This window comes from Lipotes vexillifer, unplaced genomic scaffold (assembly GCF_000442215.2).
Source record: "Lipotes vexillifer unplaced genomic scaffold, Lipotes_vexillifer_v1.1 scaffold756, whole genome shotgun sequence".
NCBI lineage: Eukaryota > Metazoa > Chordata > Mammalia > Artiodactyla > Lipotidae > Lipotes > Lipotes vexillifer.
The window spans coordinates 314,663-336,266 of NW_006773042.1; the positions used below are offsets into that span (position 1 = coordinate 314,663).

General features: G+C 37.7%; 1 protein-coding gene across 1 annotated transcript in view; it reads right to left on the reverse strand.

Moving 5' to 3' along the window:
* Positions 1-11,394, reverse strand: part of RNF146 (ring finger protein 146) — a 21,075-nt gene extending 9,681 nt beyond the window's left edge. Inside the window, exons 1-2 of the mRNA XM_007447965.1 lie at positions 11,340-11,394; positions 2,903-3,010 (exon numbers count right to left, since the gene is read on the reverse strand). Of these exons, the coding sequence (XP_007448027.1) occupies positions 2,903-2,904 (2 nt within the window). The 5' untranslated portion in view covers positions 2,905-3,010; positions 11,340-11,394. The remainder of the gene's footprint in view (positions 1-2,902; positions 3,011-11,339) is intronic.
* Positions 11,395-21,604: the final 10,210 nt, after the last annotated feature.

Genomic DNA, 21,604 nt, shown 5'->3' on the forward strand with positions numbered 1-21,604 from the left:
TCCCTATTCCCACAAAGACTATTACAAGACTTCTCCAACCTCTTAGTAAAGAGATATTCTGGACTCCCTTATTAAGAAATTAGGTATGAATGACTCCTCAAAATTTATTTTTATCTTCACTCTACCTTATCATCATTCCTCTTGGCTCAGGATGGGGTACTGCTAGTTTTCAAAGCTAAACCATCCCAATTCCTCCAAGATTTCGATTAATATTCTCCATTCCTAAATTTCAAAATCAACTAACATGCTAAGTCTAATGACCTCTTTCAGTCTGATCTATTCGATCCCATTGCACTAAATGATATTATTAACCATCGACTCTTTTTCTAAAAATTTATATTATTCATTTCCATGATGGTACTCTCTCCTAATTCTCCTTTCTGTATCATTTTTTTCCTACCTTCTTTAGCTTCCCTTAAATACCAGTATTCCTCACAGGGGCTCTGTGGGTGACCAAATTTTCATACTACATTCTATGCCTAGACAATCCACTGAATATTCCAAACTTATATATATGTATTAGTTTGGAATACTCAGTAGATATATAGTATATCTATATAAACCCCCATGAGTCCCCAAATCTAATATCCAGAACTGTTCTGGATACCTAAAATCTGTATTTCCAATTCTGTATTCAAAAAGTCTACCTCAGTATTCTCCAGTCACCTGAAATCAAACATTAATAAAACCAAAATTATCTGCTCCCCTAAACCTACACCCTCTTCCTTTGGTCTCTATCTTGGATAAAACTTGGGAGTCATCCTCAGTGCTCCCCTATTCCTTGGCCACTTTGCTTTTCTGCAACAGAAAACAGAAACAGAATGTGTTCCCTTTAAAGCTGTGACCTTAATTCTGGCCTCTTGGACACACTCTTGTACAAAATACTGACCTCCCAAGTGGCCTTCCTGACCTCAGTCCTTTCTTCTTCATCTTTCCTCAGTTCAATTATGTCTAATTAGTCTCCCCTCCACTCAATCTTCAATAGTTTTCTATTGCCTACATAATCTCATAGAAATTCCTAAGCACTGGCTTTCAATTACACTGACATAGCCTTCAGAGTAAAACAGACTTAGTTAAAATCTATCATTTATTCTTACGGTTGACCTAGAACAGTGTTTCCCAAACTTCTCTAAAGATAAGAATTAGCTGGTGTGCTCTCTCCTGGAAATCTGGACACATCTGGGTTAGAGTCTAAAACTCAGTTTTCAACAAGTGCCCTAGTAGATTATTCTCAGAGATATTTGGTAAACACTGACCCAGGGAAAATGACTTCATCTCTGTTTCTTCATTAATAAATAAGGCTACTACTATCTTGTGACTGAATTCAATAATCCAAGTACAATACCCAGTAAGCACCTGGCAATAAGTAGGCACTAAATAAACACTCATTCCTTGTGAAGTCTCTATTTCCCACTCCACCTTCACACATAGGACTGCTCCCCGACTCCCCTAAGATACCTTGATATTTAGGCAGCTGTGCCCTTCCCCATTCCCTTGGCTTAAAAAATAATTCCTAGTTTTCTCAGATTGTTAAAATTCTATTCATTCTTTAAGACCAAACCAAAAGTTCCCTGTTCACTCTGAACCCTTCAGATGGAATAAAATCCTCTCAGTTCTGAAAGCATTTTATTGTTGCCTCAATACAGTATTTCTTCCACTATATAATTATTAATTACATATGTGTCTTACTGACATCACAGTCTAGTTCCTTGATGGCCATGACAGTCTGATGGTCAGACTATCTGACCTACAGGATTAAAAAATATACATATGTATATAGATAGATAATACATGAACAGGGTTAAATAAAAAATATATTTGTCCCAATTTTAAAGAAAAATGCTTACTGGTTTCAACTGTCTTTTATCAAATTCTCAACACTGACTAAGAATGATATGGTCATACTTTTAATGGGAATATATAATCAAAGCACCATATTGGAAAAGTAGATAACAATAGTTATATGTCAAACTGGGAGAACATGTGAAATAGTATCTACAAGGGTCACTCTCTGATCAAGTATATTAAACACTGTTATCACCAAAACTGTAAAAGTGTTCACTGCATTTTTCATGAGTGACTCACAACTTGGAAGACGGAAATATGATGTTCATTGTGTGAAAAAGTTTCATCAATAACAGAATGAAGTTCAATATGGGCAAGATCAAGGTAATAGTAACATTTTAAAGCATACTTCACAAAGAGAAACTGATAGGAAAACAGAACTGGTAAAACTGGGGACTACAGTGACTCCAATAGGAATTAAAATGCATGTACTAACTTGTTAAAAAAACAATTAATTAAAAAAACCTATTTATTTTACTGAAACATGTTTTTAATATTTATTTATTTATTTATTTAGGCTGCACCAGGTCTTAGTTGCGGCGTGCATGCGGGATCTAGTTCCCCGACCAGGGATTGAACCCAGGTCCCCTGCATTGGGAGCTCGCATTCTTACCCACTGGGCCACCAGGGAAGTCCCCTGAAACATGTTTTTAATAACTAGTATTTTACAACTCATAAGTCTTTCTTATTTATAAAGGCTGATATTATCTCCTTAGCTTGGTTATTTAAGTAAATTACTATGTAAAGAAAAAGTAGAACCTAGAAGACCTGGAGATCTTTCCAGTTTTTTTTTTTTTTAGCCTTCTATGAGCAAATTTCTCTGTCTTCAGTTCCACTTTTTAATAGAGATTTTTCCCTATGAAGAGATTTTTTTTGGAAATCTACATTAATAATAATTTAATGTGAATAAAATTGTCAACTCAAAGATCTAAAAGTCTATATAAAATGCTCATTTTGTATAATTAAAACTAATTTTGACAGATACTTGACTTATTACATTTTATACCAGTCCACTTAATTTACTGCAGCTTTGGAACAAACATGATGCCATACTTACATTTCTATTACAGATCCCACAGATGTCTGTCACAAAAATAAAACATCTTCTTCACGAGCAATCAGCCAGTTTGCAGTATTTTCTCCTCCATTGCTGGATCATCCTGTGCTGCAAAAGAAAAATTTCAACATCAACTTCTCTACAGACTAAGATCAACAACATTAAAAATTAATTTCAGTCAATTATATATGATTCTTCATTTAACAAAATTCACTGGCAAATTTTATCTCAAAAGTGGAAAAATTTCAAGACAAGGATGCCTGCTTTCACCGCTGCTATTCAACACTTTACTGGAAGTTCTAGCCAGAGCAATTAGACCAGAAAAAGATATGAAAAGCATACAAATTGCTAAGGAAGAAGTAAAACCATTAACTATTTGCAGAGACAGTAAAATTTTCTCTATTCTCTATATAGAAAATTCTGGAGAATCCCCAGGAAAGCTACTAAAGCTAATAAACAAATTCAGCAAAGTTGTAGTTTGTTATAAGTTCAATGCACAAAAAAGTCAGTTCTGTTTCTGTATCTAGCAGTCAACAATTCAAACAGGAAATCAAGAAAGCAATTCCATTTATAATAGCATCTAAAAGAATGAAATACCTAGAAATCAACTTAACCAAGGAGGTGAAAGACTTGTACATTGAAAACTACAAAGTACTGCTGAAAGAAATTAAAGAAGAGTTAAATAATGGAAAGAGAACTGGTGTTCATGGATTGGAAGACTATGAAGATGACAGAGCTATCCAAAGTGATCTACAGATTAAACATAATTCTTATCAAAATTCCAAGAGCCTTTTTTTCAGAAATGAAGAAACAAATCCTCAAATTCATATGGAATTGTGAGGGGCCCCAAATAGCCAAAAATAATCTTGAAAAAGAACAAAGTTGGTGAGTTCAAGCTTCTCGATTTCAAAACTTACTACAAAGCTATAGTAATCAAGACAGGGTGGTACTGGCATAAGGACAGACAAAGATACCAACAGAAGAGAGAGTCCAGAAATAAACCCATCTATGGCCAACTGATGTATGTTACCACAAGAAAAAAATTTTAAGTGAAACAAGTTCTTTATGGACAAAGTAGCCCACATGGAATGTATTCCATAGCCACTGCCTTCCTACAAGAAGGTAATGTATGGGAAGGCAAGGTCATCGTCACGTTAACTAGGACCTCCTGGTATTTATATGTATGTCCAAGTTTAAGCCAACCTTCTCTCAAGATGCCTGTTGTCCAGAGTCACCAACTAAAGCATCATCTCAGCCATTAATCCTCTTTCTTCTCATTTAGTATTTCCTCCTTCCACTTCATCATGCCCACTGTGGGAGGCTCATTTTACCACACAGAAATTAGAATCAAGCATACATGATGACTAAAGAGATGACGGGCTTCACAGTAACCACAAGACAGGAGAGACAAATACTCTTTCAGTTCCATGTGCCGCTCAGTGTGGGAATCCATCTCCCTAAAAAATTTGTAATTTTAGTATTTAAAGATTTTTAAGACGATAATATGGCCTTTAAATACAAGCCAGCCTATCTCACCAAATGTTTAACAGACCAAACTGTATGCAATCTGTTTCAAAACTGGAGAACTTTCAAAAGTAACTCACTAGAAAGGGTTTCTAAACAACTTGACTTTTTGTTTTACTCTGACTTTAGAACTTAGTCTTTACATGATAAGGACTCCACTGTCCTGACTTTCCCCCACAGCGCTTTCACTTTACCCTCCAAGAGCCTACAAGTTCAATGGCACCAAAGAATACTCCATCATTCACTTCCCTCCTGTAGCCTACTCAAAATAGAAACTGTCCAGTTTCACACACAGGACAGTAGGAAACACTCTACTATTCTAACATCATTACTCTTAAAAACAAACAAAAAAACCCCACTTATTCTTTGAAGTCTCCAACCATTGGCTATAATCCCCTATAGCTATTCTCTCTTAACCCTTAAGGTACTGACTTAATCTACTCACTACTGATCATCCTATTCATCTTATCTCCTGACATCTCACTATGAACCTATTTAAACATCCTTGAGAATAAACCACTCAACACCTAACTCAGAGGTTCCTGAACTTGCCCCACAGAGGTGGCTTGTTAGAAATACACATTCTCAGGCTCTAACCCGAGATACTGTAGGCCAGTAGAGATAGGTTTCAGCCCAGGAATCTCACCTCAAGTGATGCTGATGCAGGTAGTTCACTGAATACAATTTGAGAAACACTATCCTTGTTTTTCAATTCCTAAAATCCTAAATTCAATGAACTTCATCACCCCCCTCCCCCCCAAAAAAATATGATGGCCACATTTGGAACTAGATGCCTCCTAAAACTACTGCCTCTCTAAAATCTTAATCTCACTCTCAGATCACAAGCTCCGGTCCTTTCAGCTCACTTATTCATTCCCACACCCAACTCTTTAATTTCAAGGGGCCCTCCAGTCTCTTGACCACCTCCTTTCCTTTCTCCAATACCTGATCTCATTTCCTTTCCTGCCCAATCTGGAGCCCAACCATTTTAACTTCTTAAGAGAATGCTTCGTTCTCTCATATCTCTGTCTCTCATCTACACATACTCTACACACCCCCATCTCTGCATATATCTAACAATGTGACATCTCAGCTTCCATGCCTTAACCAATGAGTGCTGACAGAGAAAAACAAAATTCTTTCTCTCATTCCCCTCCCAACACATGACACCAAATTCTGTCAACTTTCATCCCCAACACCTTTGGAATCTATCCTCCATTCTCTTGCCATTGCTAGTCCCCTAGTTTAGACTTTTATCCTCTCTCTCCTGGACTACTGTTCAGCCTGATTATCTTGCTTCAGTTATCACCCCTTATATTTATTCACCAAGTCTCTGAGTGTGATAGACTTAAAAAGAAAAATGAAGCCTTCCATACGCCAATCCCTATATGGGCTCTCCAGCCTATACAACAAAGGTAAAGCTCCTTATGACAATATTCAAAAGTCTTAAAGACATGAAACCTAAATAACTCTCTAGTCCTATCTCTCTCTCACAAATTAATACTGTACTTACACCTAATTACTCAGTTCTCCAAACTTCCCTTTGTAGTTCTGTATTTCCTCCTGCCTGGTATAGTCTCCCTCTTTTAAGGCTAAAAAGAATGCTACTACCTTTCTCTGACTACCTCCAAAAAACTGTTCCCTCCCCTCTATTTTGTAATTCTTCTATTATTGAATTTATCAATATGCACTGCAATCATCTGTTCGCTTCTGACTCTTCTAGTAAACCATGAGCCTCCTGAAGACAAGGACAATTTATATCTCTAAGCGGCCAGTAAACTGCCAATCAGTTGTTGACGACTTGAACTGGTATTTCTTGGATGAATGAAAAACTAAATTTATTTACTAACATAACACAACATTTGCATTCTAATTGTGAATAGGCACCCAAACACAAAAGACATAAAGATATCTAAGCTCTAATCCTTTCTTTAACAACTTAAAATCTAACAGAGGGAGTTACTACATTTACAAATATAAAATTCATGCCATCTTTATATCTTTTGACAAGTACATCATTTATCCAGCTTTATTCACTGGCAATGAATTCTACAGAATGCAGATAAAAATCTAGGAATAAAACCAATTTTAGTAAATCTTGCAAGCTACGGAGACTTTTCCAATTCCTGTATCCCACGGCTAAATTTCAAAGCTGACTCTAAATGGATAATGGTTGAGGGGAGGAAAATGAACTAAAACCTATGTAGTCATCTAGACCCTAGCTATGACAACTGTGGTCCTCAACTAGCAACATCAGCATTACCTGGGAGTTCCTTACAAACAAAGTATCTGAAGCCCCACTCCCTACCAAGAGAATCAGATCTCAGGCATTTCATATGCATAGTAAAGTTCAGGAAGCACTAGTAGACCCATTATATCATTGAATCCTCAAAATGACTCTGTGAGAAATTTTATAAATGAAGAAACCCAAGCCCACAAGGATTTAACCCCAAATCACGAAACTATCAATACTGGGAGATGAGATTCAAGCTCAAGTATATCTTTAAAAAATATTTTCCTCAATGTGCTGTATCTCAAAGAAAAGGTCTAGAATAACATTGTCTAATAGAATTTCACATTTTCTATTAGCTACACTAACACATACGTAATTTCACATTTTCTATTAGCTACACTAACAATAATAAGAAAACAGGTAAATTTAAAGAATATATTTTATTTAACCCAATATATTCTAAACATTACCATTTCCACAGATATTTAATATAAATTAATTATTGTGATATTTTACACTCGTGTGTGTGTGTATGTGGACACTCTTTGAAATCTAGTGTGTATTCTACTTATAGCACAACTCAGTTCAGACTAGCCACATAGTTTGCTCAATAGCTCCATGTGGCTAGTGGCTACTGGCAATGCAGGTTTAGAATGTATTGCATACCAACAGGTTTTTTCCAACACAAAACTGGCAATTTACTACAAGAATTGTTGAATAAAGAAAATGAACTCCATGTTGCTTTACTCACACCTTTGCTGGCACAGATGAAAATGAAAATTGCATATTTTGCTGTGATCAAAACTGACTGGTTTAGCTAGTCTCAATTCTACCAAATAGATCCATCAACTCTAGCCTCTGAGAATTACAATGCCAATGGGGCACAACATCGGGTATGGCATGTATCAGTAATATTCAGAACAGTCATGTAAAGTAGCCCTCAGAAAACTTCTACATTTGAAACCAAATATTTTTTCTTTAATGGAAGGAGGGGGAAGCTTTTACTTTCAACTAAAGATAAAAGAATAGTATAATTCTAACTACAGGCCAGAATTAATTTGGCAAACATACATAATTCCTTCTGCAACAAATGATTTGTAAATTATGACCAAAGTCAACACAATTTATGAATTATTACAGTAAAATTTACCACAATATTTTGACATGCAAATACCAATTAGCTAATGGGTTAAGGTTCCTTCTTAAGGTGCAAACTTATACAGAAATGAACCATTAGGAAGGTAACACAGAAAGAGAAAACATATGAAACTAAATGAGATATTTCTGCCCCTTAACAATTCTAAAGAAAAAAAGTGGCAGACTGAATTTAAAAATATATAAAAGAGATTAGAGAGTATCAGTTAATTTAAATCATTTACCCATTCAACCAATTAAGTATAACTGAAAATGAATATTGTATTATTTATAATTTGTGACCACTCAACAAATTCATGCTCCTATTATTTGCACCTACTGTTATTTTCTCTGAAAACAGGCTTAATTACAAGTCTACTTTTCAAGTCAGTCATGGAGTCAAAAAAAGGTTTTTTTTAGATTATAGGTTCAAATAAATGATTATCTTTTTTTAAAGAACTCATCAAAGAAAAAGATAAGCCTGTAACAGTTAAAATATCAAATTACAAAGATCTGAAGATTTCCTGTATTTTTCCAATTATACTAACAGCTAATGTTTAATAAAATAGTTCTTACTCTTTATTCAAAATACACAAAACAGGAAATGTTCTATATAAAAGATATCAGTGACAGAAAAGAAAAATACTACAAATCTTACAACTTTTGGTATACAAAGTCAAAAAAGAAAAAAGAACAAAAAGCAAGGACCAGTAAAAGAAGGAACAGAGAGAGAGAGATCGGGTGTAATTTAGCAGATACATCTTAATATTTCTTAAGAAGGAGTCCCAAATTGAGAGATGTAACTAAATGCCCTAATGTTTCCATTTTTAGCTTTCCTACTCATCTCCTGCTAAAACTCAGCTTACAGAAAGCACACGTCATACTGGGAGACAAAAGTCTTCAGCCAAAACTCATTTCAACTAAATGGGGTTCAATATTTTACAGTACTCTATGTTAAAGAATTATTTCCACCACTGCGTTTAACACTTCCCGTAAAAAACATTACTGTATGACAACCTCTGGCCTTCACAATCTTCATACCCAAGAATTAAATCTTTATATTTTCCACCCAAAAAGGTGGGCTTTGCATTTTATTTTAACAAAACATTAAATGTGAATGTGAACAAATACTGCCTTTTAATCACATAAACCAGAAGCTGCATAGCTTGCAACCATTTTGTAAATAAGAAAAGCTCTGCTGCTAATTATCTGTGTGACCTTGGTCAAGTCACAACTCCCATGTCTTAGTTATTTCACCCTACTCTACACTTCCATAATTCTAAATAATTAATGCGATTTAACAACGGGTTTTGTTTTAACTAACTCAGTGGGTAATAAATAAGCCATGAACACTCAACAGTCCATAAATAGCACAGGTGGTTGTAGCAGAATGTAAATAAGATGGATTCCATACCCACAAAGACAGTTTCTAATCCAGCTGGTCGCACAAAATCAGGTTCCTTGGGCACAGTCAAAAACCAGGCAAGAGGATGGAAAAGGTTCACCTTCTGTTACTAACACTGGGGGAAAAAAAGCATTCAAATACCCAACTGACAGTGTGTCAGGTGTTTTATGCTAGTAAATTGCTAATACATGAGAAAATATTCACTATGCAGATCAATACTGTGAAAAGAAAAAAGTTAATACTATCTTTTTCTTCTACTAAGTCAAGAAATCATTTTTAGATCCTTTCAAAAAAAAAAAAAATCTGCCCTATCCTTGCGACAACTCAAAAACAAAATACTTTACCAGTTGACACATGTCTCCTACAAAAAAAAAAAAAAATTCTTTTTTTCTCCCTCTTGTCTGATGATCAGCTATTTAGAAAAACAGTTTTCCTGATGACTATAATTCTACCAAGTTTTTAACAACCGAGTAAATAAAATCCTACAAATGTTTACCATTAGTTTCATTTTGCCCACAATTTACACTGGGCCACTTGAAACATAAATTCTAAATCAAAGATTCGGCTTAACAAAATGCTCCAATTTAAGATGTACAAGCTAAAACAAACACATCCAAAATCTATTTCTAAAGTGGTTTTTCACTTTTCCGGTTTGCTTTTTAAAATTGGATTACTTGACGTATTTTCATGATTTTTAGAGCACTCCCAGACATTTAACACAAACAGTATTTGCTGGTCACAAAAACAGCAAAGCCAACATCATAAATCCTATTATTTGTGCAGGTCATTTTCCTCCTGGGTCTTATATGCCACGTCTTTTAAAAGTCTAAATATAGATTCACTTATTAAAAAAACAAAAACAGTTTTAAGTCTTCCAGTTTCCGTAAGTATATACTGCTTTTAACGCCAATGTCATACTTTCAAATTCTATTTTAAAAGTACTCACATTGGAGAGATACCTGAAATGTCAATCATCCAAAGACAACGCGTTTTTCTATCATTTCTTGGCTTTCTTCTCTCAATTCCACAGTTTTAATATTACTTAATAAACAAAATATTACTTAACAAACAAAATGCATGTACTTTAGAAACTTGATAAGTAAGTGCCCACTAAAATGGCACTTAGGGCAAAGAAAAACATATTAAAAGCGATATCAAGGGGAAAAGATCTAGTTGCCAGAAGTGTGTGTAAACTCGAAACAATTTTTCAGCCTTTCTCTAGATGCCCACGGAAAATAAAACAGCGGCAACAATATAAGACCCGTACTCCTTCAGTCGGGATGGGGGGTAGGGAGAGAATTCCGCACCCAGCAACCAGAAGAACAAAAGCAACAGCCTCCGCTGTTAAGATGCACCGAGGTTTTTGGAGGCTCAACGGGTATTGAGAGAGCTCTTAATGATTCTGATGCTTTAATAACAGCGCTGGGCTTAACGAGAGCAAGGCGAGGGGCTGCTCGTCATATTAGGCAATACCCAGAAACTGAACAGGAGGAGGACGGAAAGAGGGAAGAGAAAGAAGCCAAAGACACTCCGGAAAAAGACAAAATGCAGGAACTCTACGCTCTGACCCAAGGCCCGGGTAGAGGCCTCCGCACGGGAAACTGGGAGTAGGATACCGCTCAAACCATTGCCCCCCCTAAATCTTGAGGCCAAAAGTCCCCGTGTAGAGGCCTGACACCACCGATGAGGGGAAAGGAGAGGGACCTGGCCGCCACCAAAGGCAGCGACGAGGACCCCAGCGGAAGAGGCTGCGCAGTAATGGCCGCTGCTCCGCCTCTCGCACCCGGACCGTGACCAGCTCCGGGCTTTCGCCCAGGGCAGAGGCTGCGGCGGCCCCAGGCAACGCAGAGCTCGTCACCGTCTTCTTGCCTGTGACAGCAGCCAAGCTGGGAGCGACGGAAAGGGCTGAGCTGTCCCACCCCGGCTCCGCGAAACAGCCGCGGTCCCCCCGGCCCAAGGGCGTCCACCTACGTACCGGCCCCTGACCCCGCCGCCCCTCTCAGGCCCAGAGCGCAGGGCCGACCCAGAGCGTGTCGCCGTTGGAGGTGACACCGCGGGCCATCACTTCTCTCCCCGAGTTAGGATCCCGGAGCGGCTAACTTTCACCCTGCCCCTCGAGTGGGCTTCGCCCCTACTCACACCTCTGTGGCCACAGCCGCGGTCGCCTCGCAGTCTTTTCTCTTCGGCCTCGGGGCCCGCAGCGGCCGGGGACGCGCGCGCGGCCGTCACGTGACGGCCGGTAGCGTCGCGGGGGGCGGGGCCGCGCGATGCGGAAGCAGCGCCGCGCACCCGTGAGCTCGCGCCAGCCCAGCTCCGCCCTAGTTCCCCACGCCCCGTTCCTGACGCACGCCGCAGGTTGCCTACCTTCTCCTATCTTTGGGGAGATGCAGTTTCGCCGCTTCTAACTGCTTTATATTTTGCTTTACTTGTAATTAGGTGCCGAAGAATTCTGAAAGAATGCAAGTCCACCAGAGAGAGATTTGGGGCCGAGGAAGTAAGATACGTGTAGGACCAGCAGGTGGTGCTGCTCAGAAACCCAGCTTCGAGATGCAGGAGAAGCCCTTTGGGCGCCTAGCTGGATTTGGGGGTGAAGAGTCCTTGGCAAAACTACTTGTTCTCTTTCAAAAAAAAAAGAAAAAAGGAAGTTCCAATTTATTCATCTTTTGAACCACTGAGCAATTTAATAGGAAAAAAAGTCTCACTTTCCTTTGGGCTCATTTTTCTTAGACTAGGGCACAGGAAGCTGGAGGAAGAGATTAATCAGCATAAGAATCTAAAACTAAAGAAACGGATTTATTTTATTGCACCTGTTTGGTTTCAAACATCAGAATCCTGGCAGTACCCTCCATTTCATTTTAGCATATACATCATCTTTTTTTGGAACTGATTGTATTTTCTTAATTTGTAGTAAAATGAAAAAGGTGGAAGAGCATGCTTTTTTATTTTTAAAAGAATATATGTTTCAACATTCCTTGCCAGCATCTTCTTAATTTGCAATGCTGTTGCATTTTGAACTCTCATTAACTGTTTATGGTTAATTTTCAAGGTTGGAAATTTTTCAGGGTTTATATATATGTGCATTTTCTTTTATTCTTTCTGTCTACCTATCTATCTGCTGATCTGTCTGTCTATCCATCTGCGTGCAAGAAAGGAATTAATCAACAGGAGTCCCACTAAAACGCCATTACAGGCTTCAAACTCTCAGCCACAGCCATAGTCTTAGGCATTTCAGTGAATAGCTCTTGCTCACATCATCTTTCCTTGCTCACACCTATCTGTACTTTCTCTCTTTCTCTTATGCCCCATATCCACTTTGCAAATAATCTGCTGGCTCTTCGAAACACGTTTGAATAGGACTACTGACCGCCTCTACTACAACCTACATTATCTCTTAGACTAGGGACTGGTTTTCTTGCTTCTGTCCTTGCTTTCCTCTGAGTCTGTCCTCCACCCAGAGGCCACAGTAAACTTATTAAAAAGGAAGTCAGTCATACCACAGCTTTGTTGGAAGTCTCCCCTCGCTTCCCAAAACAAAGGAAAACCCAAAGTCCTTAACAGTGGTGCTAAGACTCTCACCTCATTACCTCCCTGACCTCACAAACTGCTTGTTTAGCTTTGTGTTCCAAGAAGACTCTACAAAGTCTCTCAACCTCGGTCTCTGCAGTTGCTCTTTCCTCTGCTTGGAAAACCCTCCACCATAGTGGCTTTCTCCCTCTGTCTGGGCTCAAATGCCATCTTTTCAGTCAGGCCTCTACTTGCCAAACTATTTAAAATCGTGACATTCCCCCATTCCCAATATTTCTTATTCCTCTCACCTCTTTCTCTCTAATACTTAGCACAATGTAAACGATGACTTAGTTTACCTGTTTATCTCTACTGTGTGTCTCTGCACACTAGAACATAAGTCTCTCGGGGTCAAGAATTTGTGTTCTATTTTGTATTCCAACTGCCAAGAATAGTACCTAACACACTTAGCCTCTCTGGAAATGTATGTTGAATGATTGAATGAATATGTGCACACACATTTATATACTAAATAATATATAAATGAATAAAAACTTCTTATTTGTCAGCAATTGTATATAGAGAGGAAAATTGAGTGTATGGAATGTTATGCACCCCACCTTCACCACACCTGAAAGATAGTATGAGTTTCTGTCTCTGAGTAATACAGGAGGGCACCTCTCAACATGGACAGAATTATTTGAAAATTGGTTTCCAGTAATTGTCAAGATGCCCAAACTTTCAAATGGTTTACATAAAGAAATAAATCAGAGCCCAACAGATTCAAGGTATCTCTGTAATAATGTTATTATCATTTTCATTCTGTTTTGCTTCATTGAATCAAGGAGTTGCAAAAGACTGCTAGGAATTGCTCATTACTCATAACTGACTGTCTATTTCCCACAAGCATATAAAATGTGTTCATGAATACCACACATCTCAGGTACCCCCTCCTCCCTATACTATCCCCCCAACATATAAAAATGTTTGATGTTGTTAGTTTAATGATCAAAATATTCTGTTTAGTTAACACCTGAAGACATCCATGAAAACATGCATGAGAACATTGTGTTACAGTGGAAAATGTTTTGAAAACGATGTAGCTAGTCTAGGGCAGTGGTTTTCAGAGTGTTTTCTAGTGTTCCCTGGGGGTCCTTGAGATCCTTTCAGAGGATCCTAGAGGTAAAAATTATTTGGATAATAATATATACAAAGACTCTAGCTGCCTTGTTTCTCCCCCACCCCTTTTCACTTTAGTACAGTGGAGTTTTCCAGAGGCCACATGATATGTGATGTAACAACAGGTTGAATGTACAAGCAGATTCTAGAATTTGGCTACATGAATTAGGCCAGGCATTAAATAAATTGGCAAAACATAAAATAATACTGCTCTTCTCACTAAGTTAACTTTGGTTTTAAAAATAGTTATTTATCAGGAGATATTTATGGGGTTATTAATGTTAACATTAAGGGGATTATTTTTAATGAATTAATTTTAATTGATGAATTAATTTTAATGAATTTAATGAATTAATAAATATTTTAAACAGTTCTCAGTTTTAGTTTGGTAAATATTGATAAATTAACATATATAAACAATACTTCTTTTGAGCCTTCTGTAGGTTTTAAGAGTATAAAGGGGTCCCAAGACCAGGAACTTTGAGAACACTAATTCTAGTGTAATGTAAAATAGTCTGGGACTATTTTGTGCACCAACCCTAAGCTAGATTTCTTCCCACATGACAGCAGTCATCTGATAACTGTGGACACAACTTTCTCATGTTTCTGGAAACAGAACAAACCAGATTCAGGAATGTACTAGTCATTATAGCTAGCAGATGAATAGAAATAAAGCCAAGGGGAAGTTTTAGAAAGCAAACTTTTCCGTTTCAGTTGAAGATTTTGCTCCAAGAGCTGATATATAGCTTGCTCTCTGTCCGACCATTTGACATGTTCTTCAGTTATCAAAAATATGTACTTTTCTACTAGAATTCCTTTGTAAATAGTAGTAGACTAGACAGTTTTGCTGGTGCTCGTCCTTTACCTAATGTGATAATCAGTTCTCTCTCTTTGGCTCATTCTTCGTGCTTCTACAGCAGCCGTGGAAGTTACAACTGAGTTATGACAATTGTATGCCTGGGAAATAGCCCAACACGAAACAGTCACTGAGTCAGACTTTATAGTTTGTAAAGGCAAGCACGCCTTTCCTAACCCTGATTGTATCTGTACATGATGTATGTATTGATTTTTAGATGTCTTATATTGACAATATTAGCTATTATATTATTTCCAAAGTCCATGCTTGTTTCATTGGACATGACCTCATTGAGCATTATATTGAATAAATGCTCTATTTTATTTATTGGCAGAGTCATTTATTATTTTATTTTTATTTATTTTTTTCTTTTTTTTGCGGTACGCGGGCCTCTCACTGTTGTGGCCTCTCCCGTTGCGGAGCACAGGCTCCGGACGCGCAGGCTCAGCGGCCATGGCTCACGGGCCCAGCCGCTTTGCGGCATGTGGGATCTTCCCGGACCGGGGCACGAACCCGTGTCCCCTGCATCGGCAGGTGGACTCTCAACCACTGTGCCATCAGGGAAGCCCTCATTTATTATTTTAAAGCTAGATTATTATTTTAATAAAACTGACACTTAAACAGTGCGCCGTATTACATAAAGGAAATAGCTTACAGTCATATGGGCAGCAAATATGTTTTGCAATGCCACATTTGCCTCCAAATGGTTAGGTTAGGAAATCAATGTTAAATGGTTTTATAATCATGCATATTTTAATTTTAATTTATTTATTTATGGAATTATATGTCTATCAATGATCAGTTTAATACAACTATAACCTAGAAACTTGAAATATTTTTCACAGTGGTGTATCAGGGTCCTGTTTGGAAAACAGACACCACCTTAAGTATTTCAAACAAAGGGAATTTAATGCAGTGAACTGCATTAAAAGTATTATGAAACTGGAGGACCAAAAGAGGGAAGATGAGGATACCCTGAAATCAGTAACTGCAGAAACTCACTAACTCTCCTAAGGTTGGAGGAGCAAAGGGTTTATTGATGTTCCCAGGAGCCTATTCATATACCCCCATAGGCTGCTATAGAGCACTTCTGTATGAATTGCTGCAGTAGGAAGCCAGGACCCATATGTTCACTGAGCCTACAGGAATCCAGGAACTCATGGTGACTAGCAGTCACCAACCCCACCACTGCCAGAGCCAGGAACAAGAAAAAAATCACATTCTCCCTCCCCCTCCTTCTATTTCCACATAAGTACCTTCCATCGAAAGAATCACACAGGAAACCAGTGGTCAGTGGATTCTGGAAAATAACTTTTCCAGCTCCCTTGGATATAAAGCAGAATATACAAGTGCCAATGTGAGGCTGGCCATCAACAGGCAAGGAATTTGCTGCAACTCTGACTAGAACTGAGTTTTTCCCTTTTGTTCTTCCCATTGTCCCTGATATCCATAGGGGTCCATGAGATTCTAGGAAATATTATTTCATCCTTGTAAGTGGAGGATGTGAAATTCTGGGACTTTTACAGAGAGTTTTGGAATACAGGTTCTCTCCTCCTTTGGATGGCATCAGGTGCAGGTGTCACACCTTTAACTGCCTCACCCATATTGTTACCCTGAGGAAAACCGGCTGAAGATGAAACTGATAGATGAAGGAGAGCAAGACTTAAGAGAATGACAGAGGCCTCGTTGAAGCACATTGAAAAGCTGTCTTTTCTCTGAACTTCTCAATTATGTGAGCTCATATACAGCCCCTATATTGTTTGTCAGTTTGAGTTAGCTTTTCGTGTAGTATTTGCAACAAGAAACAACCTGATACATGATTCAGTTCCTAGTGCTGGCAACAAACAATCCTATAGTCTAGCTACAAACTTTCATATTTCTGGCTCTCACACTTTCACAATCCTTCTAAACTGTTAGAAATATAAGGCAAGTGTGAAAAAGAACTGTTTTGCACAGCTGATACATCTTTCAACCTTCGACAGAGTACATAGTAAAAAAAAAAAAGATAATGACAAGGAGAAACTGCATGATAGTTTAAGACTGAATCAATGGATATACAATAAACTTTATATCTAGAGAAGATATACCTTATATTCAAATGTCCGTGTAATAATTACCAAACAGAGAAAGAGAAAAATAAAAAACTCATATACTTAGACTGCAAAGAATATTTCAATAAATTTCTCAAAAGGTTATTGGGCCATATTTTTCTGATAAACAGTGTAGTTAAATTAGGTATTAATAACAAAGTGTTAAATGGGATTTTCATTTCAAAGTTCCAAGTAAAATTAGGTATTAATAACAAAGTATTAAATGGGATTTTCATTTCAAAGTTCCAAGTAAAGTCTCTAAATCTTGGACCAGCAATAAAATCAGTATTATAATTCGAGACAATCTTAAAACAAGAATAATAAGAACACAATGTATTAGCATTTTTTGAACATGGGCAAAACTAACCTCAGAGAAAATTTCATAAACTTAAAATGTTTTATTTCTAAAAATAAAGAACAAAACCAAGAATTTTTAAAAGGACACAAGAATAGAGAAATAAAATCCTGGATATAAAAATCAAAGTAGAATCAATAATCCAAAAGTTTTGTTTGAGTTAAAAATAAATGCACAATATAATAGATAAATTTTGACAAATTTTATTAAGAAAAGATGTAAAATATAAATAAGCATTATTATTAAGAATAAGAAAGAAAAACAGTCATATATAATGGAAGAAGTTAACATCACTTGAAAACACTATACTAATAAATTTGAAAATTCCAGTGACATGAATAACTTGGAACATACTAATTTTTTGTACACACAGAAATTTTTCCTACACTTTGGACTAATTGTGCCTTCTACATAAAATCTTGCTATGATCTGAATCACTGTGTCTCCCCAAAACTCATGTTGAAATCCTAAATTCATAAAGGTGATGCTATTAGTGGGAGGGGCCTTTGGGAGGAGATTAGGTCGTGAGGGTGGAGCCCTCATGAATGGGATTAGTGTTCTATAAAAGAGGCCCTACAGAGCTCCCTAGCCCTTCCACCTGTGAGGCTGCAAGGAGAGGTCTGCAACCTGGTAGAGAGCTCTCACCCAATTATGCTAGCACCCTGATCTTGGACTTACAACTTCCAGAACTGTGAGTGGTAAGTTTCAGTTGTTTATAAGCTAACCAGTCCGTGGTATTTTGGTTTAGCAGTGCAGATGGACTACGACAAACTTCTTCCCCTGGATCTTTGGTGGTTCTTTCTTGTCAATGATGTCTTCGCCTTAAGTGTCACTTTCTCAGAGAAGTTTTTTTCTGGCTACTCATAATTCTCCAACCGTCCCTCAGCCTGTCATTCTCTATCATATCACATTCTTAATTTCACCAAAGCATTTTTTGTTACATGATATTTGAAAATTTTATTTCTTGGTTTATTATCTGCTTTTGCTTCTGAGAATGTAAGTTCCTTGAGAATAGGGGCCTTGTACGTCTTTACTGCCCAAAGCTCATAGAACGGAGGCACAGAGCTGGTATCAATAAAAGGCTTAAATAAATAAAATAATTTTTTAGGAAAGTAAAAAGTGATAAGAATCACAAAACATATATCCAATAATCATGGAATTACTTCAAAAAATAGTTCCAAGGCATGACAGTTTTAATGCTGAGCTCTTTAAACTTTAAATAAATGGAAACTCTCCATGTTATATAAAATGTTTGATAGCCCAGAAAATGATGCCCACTTATTCAGTTATACATATAGAAAACTTAAAAGAATAAATTGTAAAATTCTTAGAACTAGAAAAAACTTAAGTCAAATATTTAGATATAAAATAGATTATAAAAATTAATATTTTATTAAAATAGTAAAATAAGTATTACTTATTTTATTAATATTATTTAAAATTTCAAATTAATAAGGATTTACTTTGAAATTAAAATTTCAAATCAAAATCTGAAAGGACGTTTTTGGAGATGGACAAGTTAGTCCTAAATTTACCCAAATGTGCAGGAAATAATTGACAGCTGCTAGTAAACAAGTGTACAGTTTTTGATGAAGGAAGAATAAGATCTTAACAAGAAAGGCTGTGTGTTTTCAACAAACAGTTTTGGGGAAAAATTGCATACTTGGAGGAAAAAATATCTACTCTCCACCTCTTGTACTGTAAAGCAAAGATTGCAAGCTGGCCACCCTTGTACCATAATTGGGCCACAAATGTATACTGTCTGTTGCATTGTATTTTAAGAATCAGAAAATTTTACATCAAAATATAAAAGTTGAAAAAAAAACAGCTTGGGAAGAAAAAGTAAATCGGAAGATAGAGCAGTGCTGGACCCACATTCCCAGATGGCAGCAGTTGGCAGGAGCAGAGGGGTGGTGGCCCCCCTGGTGCTCAGCAATTCGGCACAGTTCTTCCTGCCTCCCATTTTTATTTCTTTTTTATTTATTTATTTATTTATTTATTTTTTTGCTGTACGCGGGCCTCTCACCGTTGTGGCCTCTCCCGTTGCGGAGCACAGGCTCCGGACGCGCAGGCTCAGCGGCCATGGCTCACGGGCCCAGCCGCTCTGCGGCATGTGGGATCTTCCCAGACCAGGGCACGAACCCGTGTCCCCTGCATTGGCAGGCGGACTCTCAACCACTGCGCCACCATGGAATCCCCTGCCTCCCATTTTATGCCAGCTTGCCTCACGCATTTAGACAAGTGGCTCCAGTCCTCTAGCCATTTGAGATGAAAAACTCTGGATGGATCAAGAGTTAGATATAAAAGACAAAACCATGAAATAAATTAGAAGAAAACACAGGTGGATATTTAACTGGTTCTTGTGAGTTGGCCTAACTCTTGGGTTATTTTTGTTAAAGAATGGTAACCTCCAAGGGTTAGAGGTAAGTGAAGGTTAACTATTTCGTCACAACCTCTCTATCAGATTATAGAGAAAGCAAGTCTCAGACCAAATCCTTTCCCACAAGCAGCCATTTATCCAATTTTTATTAGAAAGTAGGCAAAACATCTCAGGGATCAAGTCTTGGTGTCATCCCTAAGCAAACAGGATATAGGGCTCCCTAAATTCTTACATACTATTTAAGAAAGGGTAGGAAGTGTCTCTGAAATTTTTTATCCAACATACATATCTCAAATGCCATTAGCTTCACCAATAAGAACTCATCTCCCCAACAAAAATCCTTTTCTACCATTTGTATATCAATTAGCAAAAGTTTTGGTGGTGATTAGAGACAAGCTAGCTGAAGCATTGGGGTTCTTTGGAGTGTGGCCTTTCTTCCTGAGTGCTAGCTGATCACCATTTGGATGGGAAATTCTAATTAGGGCAAATAGCTACACATAACAAGTAGCTTAAGCCAAGTAGCACATACATTGTAGCACACTGTCTATGCTCAAGTTCTTTAAAGTGAACTGTAGATACCACAACACTGGCATTTTGCAGAAAAGCACTTTCCAAGCATAAAAAAAATGGAAGAAATTACAGTGGAAAAGGAAGGTATTTGATACCATAAAGACGACAAGTTTCTGTACACCAAAAATACCATAAATTAAGAGGGGAATGAAAACTATTGGAAATATTAGAGCAGTTATTTCCTAAGTGAAATATGTATTGTGTTTATTATACTTACATAAATGTACACATTTATATATATTACATATATATGTGTGTGTTTCTAGCTTCCTCTTTGTATTTTTATATGAATCTCATTATGCAAGATATGGTCACATGGATTTTCACTAAATGCTTGCTTTGGACTAAGCTGTTTCTTTCACTCCAGCATTCTCATCTGGCTTCTATGCTAAGTTGCCGCTGCTGATTCTCTTGAGTGTTACTCTGCTGGCCACAGACCATCTATTGGTCACTATTGAGGAAACCCCATCCTGATCTTAGGCAAAGAAGAAACTCCTGCAGTCCAAATAACTGGGTTTTTTTGTTTTGTTGTTGTGGAGGGAAGTTTTTTTTGGGGGGGGGGTTGTTTTGTGTTTTGGATTTTTACCATGCACCAATTATGCACCACTCACTCAGAGGTACCGTCCATGAAACGGAAGGACTCCACAACCACTGTCACGGATACAGGAAGCTCCAGAAAGTAGCTTATCTTTCTTCATTGTCGCTATTGCACCTCGCACAGCACACAGAGATTCCCAGAAGCCACCACAGGCAGGAGTAGTTCTAAGATAACATCTTGGCATCAGCATGATGCCTGCAGCTCCAGAGAGTGAAGAAAGACCCTTCCTCTTCCAGACAGAGGCCTATCTCATTTCCTCCTCTAGCATTAACCACTTCCTAGAATGACTGATCTTGAGAAAATCCTTTCTCTTGCTAAAAAAATCATGGTCTTGCACCAAGATTCAACTTGTAATCACAGTGCTGTTCTACATTTCTCAAAACCTGTGTTATTCAGTCATGCACTGGACATCTATTGTATAAGGCTGCCAAAAATCCACTTCCCCTTCTTTTGAAATGGTACCCTGAACTTACATTGGGAAAACTACTCCTTCACTATTGGATCCAACCACAGAACTACCAATCAAGATGTCCCTATTTCCCCTGGCCAATGGATGGACATGTAACACAAGCTATACCAATCAGATCCTTTCCTCTCCTTGGAATTTGAAGCTCATGTGGAATGTGGGAAAAGGTAGAAAAAGCAGTTGGAGTGGATCAACTCCATCTGGCTGTGACTGTCCATTCCTTTTCATTTTCCCCATAGAAACCTTGGCTTTTGACTTTTCCAAGGCTGACTCTGAGGTTGTGTAAAGATGTCCCATGTTCTTCAGTCCTCCAATATATCCCTCTGTTCTTGTTAGGCTGAGTTGGTTTTTGTTTCTTGCACCTAAATGTCTAAGTGGTGGGAGGGAGGGAGACGCAAGAGGGAAGAG